The sequence below is a fragment of the Portunus trituberculatus genome, chromosome 18 (assembly GCF_017591435.1).
Source record: "Portunus trituberculatus isolate SZX2019 chromosome 18, ASM1759143v1, whole genome shotgun sequence".
In the NCBI taxonomy this organism is placed as follows: Eukaryota; Metazoa; Arthropoda; class Malacostraca; order Decapoda; family Portunidae; genus Portunus; species Portunus trituberculatus.
Window position 1 is genome coordinate 13,463,049 of NC_059272.1, and position 10,000 is coordinate 13,473,048.

A 10,000-nucleotide genomic window follows, 5' to 3' on the forward strand; every position below is an offset into this window, starting at 1 on the left:
CAGCCTTGCGCATCACCAGCCTCACGAATCACCAGTCTCACGAATGGTCACCCTAACGAATCGCCAGCCTCACGAATCACCAGCCTCAGGAATTACCAATCTCACGAATCATCAGCCTCGTGCATCAACACCACGCCATCGTCATTCATTTCTTTTTTCCCTGATCTGTCAAAGGTCACCGAGAGTCACATTAATTTTCGTTGAGGGTGCAGCCTTATCCTCGGCGCTGGTGGCCTCTGAAAACATGGCCCCCTGAATACTGATTACTCTCTGTAGGCTTACTTGATTAAGTCATAGCTGTCTGAATAATTTCCACTACCTCTGCAGCAAAACGGAGTGGCGCAACGTTGCTCGATATTGCCTTTGGCATGTTGGCAGCTGGGTGGCAAATGGCTCGACTTAGAATGCTAAGCGCGCGCGCGCACACACACACACACACACACACACACACACACACACACACACACACACACACACACACACACACACGCACACACACACACGGTAGCTCAGTGGTTAGAGCGCTGGCTTCACAAGCCAGAGGACCGGGGTTCGATTCTCCGGCCGAGTGGAGATATTTGGGTGTGTCTCCTTTCACGTGTAGCCCCTGTTCACCTAGCAGTGAGTAGGTACAGGATGTAAATCGAGGAGTTGTGACCTTGTTGTCCCAGTGTGTGTTGTGTGCCTGGTCTCAGGCCTATCCGAAGATCGGAAATAATGAGCTCTGAGCTCGTTTCGTAGGGTAACGTCTGGCTGTCTCGTCAGAGACTGCAGCAGATCAAACAGTGAAACACATACACACACACACACACACACACACACACACACACACACACACACACACACACACACACACACACACACACACACTGCTGTCGAGTAGCACCGCCATAACTATGCCTCTGACCATCAGTGAAGGGCAGCAGGTGATAGCGTGTTATTGCACCCAAGCAATTGAAGACACTTCCAGTGCGCGACTCAGGCTTTTCAATGCATGCCCTGACCAATATTGGCATTCCCTCGACACCTTATTTCTTATAACGACGACAATTTCATCATGGTGTGGGTAATCTTTAATCATGCACAAGTATATTTACCAGTATCATATTGAAGTCTTTCATGATTTAGAGCTAATTATTACTGGTTTGATATATCTGCATGAAAGGTTCAGTATCTAACAAATTAATGTTGTGGTGTTCCTGACATCCAAAGAGAACATACACATCGAATCAATCGTGCCCCCAAATAATCAACACGATCCATTATAAAAACAAAGAATTGAAACCAGCCAGCGGTCACTCGGTGGAATATTCTTAATTAATGCAGAAACATCATTAATACGCAAAGGTTTTAGTTGAACAAAGGCTCGCTCTGTGGTCCAGCTGTTGATGAGACCGAACTACTGAATTAGGTGGGCAGATGGGGCGGCTTCCTGGCTTGATGATACAATACACAGGGATTATATTTAGTGCACTTATGATGCATACTTGGAGGTAATAGTTCCGAAATGTATTTGAAAGTAGGCAAGGAGAAAAATTGATTGTACAGATGATCTAGTATGACTTTTTTCGTTTATCTTCAAGAATTACAAAAGATTTAAAGCGGCAATATATCCGTAGATCTTTACGAGGCAGTCTGATTCGCTACACTATCCTACACCAACTATAGTATTAGAGAGAACTAACAAGTATATCAGTTATCATTTCATTTTCTTGTAGGTCTGATCTTTACTGTACAGTAGGTTCCTTCTTTGCGATGGACTGATTATCGCTTGGACTCCTAATTTCCATTGAACCGCTCACCAAACCCGATCCTATAATGGGGTTCGTCTTACCCGACAGACTGAGTGATCATGTCAAAGCACACGTTAGGTTTCTCAAGTTCATCCTTCCTTGACCATATTACAGGGATGCTAAACCTGTACTCTACGGTCATTCGTGAAATATTACAGATGGGATTAGCATTCACGCATTAGCTAAAAATATAGAGTGAAAAAGAGAGTAAAAATCTATCTTACCTAACAAGTGAGGTGTTTTGCCTATAATAATGACCACAAAACTTGACAGATATCATATTGCAAAGAGTGACAAAAAATAAAATAGTATAATAACCATGCGCGTGTGTTAGGTGAGAATGTAATACGGGAAGCTAAATAAGTTTTCAAAACAGGCCGCAAAATTGTAAAAAGTTCCAGAATACTGAATTTAGTTACTTCTTTTAAAAGGAAAATGTGTTTGACAATGAATTTTATAACTAAATGAAAATACAGGTTCAAGAGCTGAGTAAAATGTCTTAAGACAAGCTAAGAAAAAAAGAAAGAAAAGTCACAGAACTTAATTTAATTAGTTTGTTTAAAGTTATATATATATATATATATATATATATATATATATATATATATATATATATATATATATATATATATATATATATATATATATATATATATATATATATATATATATATATATATATATATATATATATATATATATATATATATATATATATATATATATATATATATATATATATATATATATATATATATATATATATATATATATATATATATATATATATATATATATATATATATATATATATATATATATATATATATATATATATATATATATATATATATATATATATATATATATATATATATATATATATATATATATATATATATATATATATATATATATATATATATATATATATATATATATATATATATATATATATATATATATATATATATATATATATATATATATATATATATATATATATATATATATATATATATATATATATATATATATATATATATATATATATATATATATATATATATATATATATATATATATATATATATATATATATATATATATATATATATATATATATATATATATATATATATATAACAATACTATAGGAGCATTAAAGGTAAGCGAAAATACGGGATAGTGGACTAAAAGATAAAAGTGTTTTGAACTAACTGGTGAAAATAAATAATTCCACGTCGCTCAATCTATTGTTGTTATTGTTGTTGTTGTTATTATTAACATTATTATTAACATTATTATTATTATTATTATTATTATTATTATTATTTTTATTGTAATTATTATTATCATTAACATTATTATAATAATAATAATAATATTATTATTATTATTATTATTATTATTATTATTATTATTATTATTATTATCATTATTATTATTATGATTGTTGTTACCATTATTACCATTGATATCATCATTATCATTATTATAGCCTTTGTGGGGAAAACACAAACATTCAATCGTAAATTCAGTATCCAGAAGCATTGGGACAGGGATGAGAAACTGAAAACAGAAAGAAAAAACTGATTTCGGAACGGGCTTATAAATGTGAAAAGTTTCGCGACACTGAGTTTCCTTAGGTTTTAAAGGGAAAACACGTATACATTCCACCTTCTTTTATTTCATCATTATTCTCGTTGCTTTTGTACAGGTGTGAGGGATGAGACGACCCTTGCCTGAGGTGGTGACGGACAGGAGGGAGAGCGAGCGGGCAGCAGCAGCCACCACCACTAGCAGCATGTGAGGGTTGGCGCGTCCCTTCCGGTCTCTCGCCACCAGAATGCTGCTGCCATCCCTTTGAAGCTGCCGCCCCTCTCCTCTCACCGCCCATGACAACACGCAGATGGTGAAGAAAAACGAAATTTAAATGTGTCGAAAGGAAACCCCAGAGACCAGCAACACTCGCAGACCCATGAGTGCTTAAAAAGATTTATGAAAACTTTTACAATTACAAACCGAAAACTCGGCATTCACTTACAAGTTTGAAGACGAAAAGTAATAAAAAACACAAAACAAAAAACGAGATCAATTTCAGTGTTTTAACAGCGAAAGAAAATGTGAACTCTGATGCTCGAGGGTGACAATACCTAGAGACGAAGAAAACGTGATGCCAGTTGATGTGCAAGATAGAGGGACGGAGAGGGTGGTGTGAGGCGCGGGGGGAAGGTGACGAGGGCCCGGGTGGAGGACGATGCGCGCCGTGGAGCCTGGCACACCACACCCCGCCCGCACCCTCACCCCGCAGCGCTCAGGTGGGTGGCCCTCTGCAGCTGCTGCTGATGATGATAATGTATTTGGTCTTGCATGTGTTGCTTTAGTGTGAAATAACTGTGATGGCTCGTTTTGCATGTATTATTTCTTTTGTTTGTCTAACATTTCATAGTGTGTTTCACTGTTTGATCTGCTGCAGTCTCTGACGAGACAGCCAGACGTTACCCTACGGAACGAGCTCAGAGCTCATTATTTCCGATCTTCGGATAGGCCTGAGACCAGGCACACACCACACACCGGGACAACAAGGTCACAACTCCTCGATTTACATCCCGTACCTACTCAATGCTAGGTGAACAGGGGCTACGTGTGAAAGGAGACACACCCAAATATCTCCACCCGGCCGGGGAATCGAACTCCGGTCCTCTGGCTTGTGAAGCCAGCGCTCTAACCACTGAGCTACCGTGTGTGTGTGTGTGTGTTTCACTGTTTGATCTGCTGCAGTCTCTGACGAGACAGCCAGACGTTACCCTACGGAACGAGCTCAGAGCTCATTATTTCCGATCTTCGGATAGGCCTGAGACCAGGCACACACCACACACCGGGACAACAAGGTCACAACTTCTCGATTTACATCCCGTACCTACTCACTGCTAGGTGAACAGGGGCTACACGTGAAAGGAGACACACCCAAATATCTCCACCCGGCCGGGAAATCGAACCCCGGTCCTTTGGCTTGTGAAGCCAGCGCTCTAACCACTGAGGTACCGGGCGTGTGTGTGTGTGTGTGTGTGTGTGTGTGAGTGTGTGCGTGCGTGCGTGCGTGCTGTATCTGTGCCATTTATGAGGCGCGTTATGCATCTCCTCATCTTTATAGCGCCAATTTGTGATTTATGAGGGATCATTTTTTGCGTGAACATTTAGGTTGCACTACGAGTGACGGACGGGTAGGCGGCGTCACTAGGGTGCACGAGGGGAGGGCGTGGGACGTTATGAGGGTTTGGGATCTCCGTGAGTGGGTATTGTGGATGAGAGGGATGAGAAGGAGTGAGGAGGGAGGCATCGCGTACTAAGATGGTCCTCTCCCAGGCATCGATCGTAGCTAGTATGACCTACCAACTCTCTCTCTCTCTCTCTCTCTCTCTCTCTCTCTCTCTCTCTCGTTTTCTCTCTTCACGCACCGTTTCCCTCGTTTTTCCTTCATCGCTCCTTCCTCCTGAGAGCATCTCCTCCTCACATTCCTGCTGATCTGGGCTGAAGTCAAGAAATATTTAATGCCACCGGATGTTTATGACGAGGAGAAACGACCTTTGCCGCCTCCTTCCTTGACCTTCTTTTCCGTCATTGCCATTTTCTCGTCCGTGTTCCTGCCACTTCCTTTTCATTCAGTGTGCCATCGTTTCCCCGTGTCAGTTTCATTGTTCTTGTCATATTCTTTCTTCTCCTTTTCCATCAACTTCCTTCTCATCATCGTTACCATCATTATCATATCTTTCTCCTGCAACGTTAGACAATTTCACTCAAGTGTGTGTGTGTGTGTGTGTGTGTGTGTGTGTGTGGTGTGGTGTGGTGTGGTGTGGTGTGGTGTGTGTGTGTGTGTGTGTGTGTGTGTGTGTGTGTGTGTGTGTGTGTGTGTGTGTGTGTGTGTGTGTGTGTGTGTGTGTGTGTGTGAGAGAGAGAGAGAGAGAGAGAGAGAGAGAGAGAGAGAGAGAGAGAGAGAGAGAGAGAGAGAGAGAGAGAGAGAGAGAGAGAGAGAGAGAGAGAGAATGATGAGGATGATGATGGATGTGGAGGAAAAGAAGATATACCCAGAATGCCTTTCAGTCAATAATTAAAGTATCTGTTCGTTTATTTATTTACTACTGCCTTCCCTTCGTATCTATTTTGGTCATTTACTTGTGATTTCTCTGTTCTTCCGTGAGAAACAGTTATCTGGTCATGGAAGAACAGGACCGTAATAGAACAAGGAATTGTCTCTCCGCCCTTCTGGCTTATGGGGAGAGGGCATGTCTTATCACTTTAATCTTCCCTTATATGCTTAAGTACACAATATAGGGGCATGTTTTAGTGCTCTCCTTTGAACTTTTTCCCAGCTAGTTTTGATATCTTCATATGACTCAGTGTTCAGGATTGCACTGCGTTACAACTTCGACAGACCAGGACGCGAAGTAGGAGTGTGTGTTAGGGTGGTAGCCAATACGAGGTCACAAACTACTAACTGGCCAATATAATGTCTTTTTGACCTGTCTTCTAATGAGCCTCACAAAGAATCGTGGTCAACAACACGAGGTTACGAATGAGAATGCTTTGAATATATATATTTTTTTATTTTTTTTTTATTTGCTTATATTTATTGATTTATTTCATGGCAGACGATTTCTCTAAGTGATGATTAACATGATGAGCAATTGTTTGTTTTGTTTTGTTTACACATTATATAAAACTGGCAACTTCTTTTCTTCTATTGCTCTTCAGTATAAATACATTCATAACATTTGACCACTGACGATATAAAAATAATGACAAATAAGTGGAATAAAAGTGCTCAAAGTGAGACAAGCAGCAGGAATAATAGTATCTTTTTTCTTTTTTTTTTCTTTTTGTTTACCGTCTTACATCGATTGATCATTTATAGATTATTGGCACTGATTATCCTGAGGTGTTTTCTTGCTTAACATTATCGAACTCTTCATTGCACTAACGTTATACCGAGATTAAGGTTCTTATCGTCAATATACAAGACTTAGAGAGAGAGAGAGAGAGAGAGAGAGAGAGAGAGAGAGAGAGAGAGAGAGATTAGTAATAGAAAGAAAGAAGAAAAAGAGATGGAAGGGAGGAAGGGGACAAAGGAAATGGAAGGAAGGAAGGAAAGAGAAGGGAAAAGAGAAAAAATGAAAGAAGAGTAAAAAGAAGAGAAATTAACAGAAGGGAGAGTCCTGAGAGAGAGAGAGAGAGAGAGAGAGAGAGTACTACACATAGACTCATAAGAAAGAGAGTTTACCGCCACGTGTCACGGCAGAGGGGAAGGAAGGAAGGGCGCAATATACCGTCCATGTAGTGAGCGGAGTGACGGACAGGATGCACGGGAGGAAAGGAACATTAGGAAGATAATTGAGAATGGGAGGAGTATAATAGAACGTCACGCAAGCACTTCAGCACCACCGGAGGGAGGAGAGAGTGGTGGTGGTGGTGGTGGTGGTGGTGGTGCAAAATGAAGAACCAGAACGAGAAAAAGAAAAAAAAAGGAAAGAAGAAGAAGAAGAAGAAGAAGAAGAAGAAGGGGAAGAAGAAGAAGGGAAAGAAGAAGAAGAAGAAGAAGAAGAACAACAAGAACAAGAAGAACAAGAAGAAGAACAAGAAGAACAAGAAGAAGAAGAAAAGAAGAAGAGGAAGGAAAGAAGAAGAAGAAGAAGAAGAGGAAGGAAAGAAGAAGAAGAAGAAGAAGAGGAAGGAAAGAAGAAGAAGAAGAGGAAGGAAAGAAGAAGAAGAGGAGGAAGGAAAGAAGAAGAAGAGGAGGAAGGAAAGAAGAAGAAGAAGAGGAGGAAGGGAAAGAAGAAGAAGAGGAGGAAGGGAAAGAAGAAGAAGAAGAAGAAGAAGAAGAAGAAGAAGAAGAAGAAGAAGACTATTAATACTAATGATAATGACAATAACAATAGCAATCATAACAACACTAGCCATGACTCGCCCACCGTAGCAGGAATAGTGTGCAGAGCCAGCCACTAACTCAGTGCCGACACAACCGGTACCAAACAAGCCCCGTAAGTTACATTGGCGATAACAATAGTTGTGGGACAGGTGCAAACTCGGCTCCAATGATGCGCGCGTGCCAGGCCTCTTGATGAGCTATTGTTCGTCCCATGCTGCCTTAAACTTTGTCCTAACTATGTTATGGACACACACACACACACACACACACACACACACACACACACACACACACACACACACACACACACACACACACACACACACACACACACACACACACACACACACACACACAGTGGTTAGAGCGCTGGCTTCACAAGCCAGAGGACCGGGGTTCGATTCCCCGGCCGGGTGGAGATATTTGGATGTGTCTCCTTTCACGTGTAGCCCCTGTTCACCTAGCAGTGAGTAGGTACGGGATGTTAATTGAGGAGTTGTGACCTTGTTGTATCCGAAGATCGGAAATAATGAGCTCTCAGCTCGTTCCGTAGGGTATCGTCTGGCTGTCTCGTCAGAGACTGCAGCAGATCAAACAGTGAAACACCACCTTGAGGTTTTCATCAGGTTGCGAGACTTTTTATTTAACTTGCACAACAACAACAACAATAACAACAATAACAATAATAACAGCAACAACAACAATAACAACAGTCCTCCCCACAGCCCCAGTGTGACACGCTCTCGTGCTAAATATCCACTGATTGACGGGCAAATATCCCATTAAAGTTGGAGGTCTGCCCTGAGGGAGGCGGGAGCGTGCGAGGGTCGAGGACTGAGGGGCAAGAATGAAGAAACCGGAGAAAGGGAGGGAGGGAGACTGAGTGCTAGAGTTTTTTTGAAGCAAGAAAAGGAGGAGGAGGTGATGTGGGTGGGGAGAGAGGAGAGTAGAAAAGAAGTGGAGAGGGAGGAGGAGGAGAAAGAAGTAAAAAGAATCGTGGAATATAACGAGAACGAAAGTAATATGAGTACAGGGATTAGTTGAGAAAGAGGGAGATTGCGTAAGATGTCATAAGACGAATAGATGACAGAAAAGAAAAAAGAAAAAAAATATATTGATCCATAAGGAGGACTTGTGGTGAACTGGATAATGTTGTTAGTAAATTACCTAAAAAAAATTGGATATAACATTGCAAGACTTTACGCTACCCATCTCTCCCTACAAGAACGTGTTAGTAGTAAAGAGAGAGAGGGAATGATTGTGAACCTTACAGAAACACAGGACACAACGTCTCCCTACCACACAAACACTACAAGAGGGGCGTTTAAGTAAAGAAATGGAACAAGGGTGTGTAGAAAGATTAGAAAGATGACGAGGGTGAAGAGAAGAAAGATGGAAAAGGAGGGAGAGGAGAAAGAAAAGAGTTGGAGGATGTTCGTTATATAGATCACGTTTTGAGCTCAAAATTGCCCCTCATCAGAAGGATTAGGTTGGCGAGGGGTATTCAGCAGGGTATTATCTGAAGGGGAACACCGCCGCCCGCCCTGCTTCCGTTGTAGCCTCAAACTCAGGCCGAACACACCATTAATACCATTTATACACAGGGTAGCGGTAACTCTCACTCTCACTCTCACTCTCACTCTCTCTCTCTCTCTCTCTCTCTCTCTCTCTCTCTCTCTCTCTTTTCCCTTCCCATTATTACATCCCCTTCCTGTTATTCTAGCTCCTCTCTGCTTCTTCCTCCCTTCCCCCTCCGCTCTTTCGCCCTCCCTTCCCCACTCTTGCCTTCTCCCTCTTTTCTTCCCCTCAGTCGCTCATTTGTCACGAGAAGAATACAACCCGGAGTAACTTTGCCTTTTATACAGCGTCCCTTCCCCTTCACACCACTTCTCCCTTCACTCCGCCCACTCCATTCTAGGTGACACTCGCCCCTTTCCCTACCCCTCCTCAATCCTCTTCGTCAGAAAATACTTAATGGTAAGTCCCCCCTCGCCCTAAGACGCCCCTCCGTTGTGGCCGTCCATCACCACCGCCACTACAGCGCCAACCACCACCACCACCACCACGGATACCGTCCCCTTGACTCCCTCCCGTCCCGCCACGCTGCGTGCTCTCATTTTTCACAGCATTAACAGTGTTCTTGGAGAGAGGAAACACATTTGCCGAAGTAGGGACGCTGTTGTGCCTCGGGGGAGCGAGTTACGTGATGATTGCAGTGCTCATAATTTCGTAGACAATACCTTGCGCGCGCGGACTAGGCAGTGGACGCCCGCTCTGATGG

General features: G+C 41.6%; 2 protein-coding genes across 3 annotated transcripts in view; one reads left to right on the plus strand and one right to left on the minus strand.

Annotated features, from left to right (window-relative positions):
• LOC123505445 (arf-GAP with coiled-coil, ANK repeat and PH domain-containing protein 2-like) overlaps positions 1-10,000 on the minus strand; it is a 156,656-nt gene that overhangs the window by 131,204 nt on the left and 15,452 nt on the right. The window lies entirely within an intron of this gene.
• The window catches only part of LOC123505444, a 50,877-nt gene that overhangs the window by 10,047 nt on the left and 30,830 nt on the right, over positions 1-10,000 (plus strand). The window contains exon 2 of one of the 2 annotated variants that reach the window (XM_045256732.1): positions 3,514-4,114. In XM_045256732.1, coding sequence (XP_045112667.1) covers positions 3,980-4,114 — 135 coding nt within the window. In that variant the 5' untranslated portion in view covers positions 3,514-3,979. Of the gene's footprint in view, positions 1-3,513; positions 4,115-10,000 lie in introns of those variants that run through there. The other variant, XM_045256733.1, reaches the window with a different exon arrangement.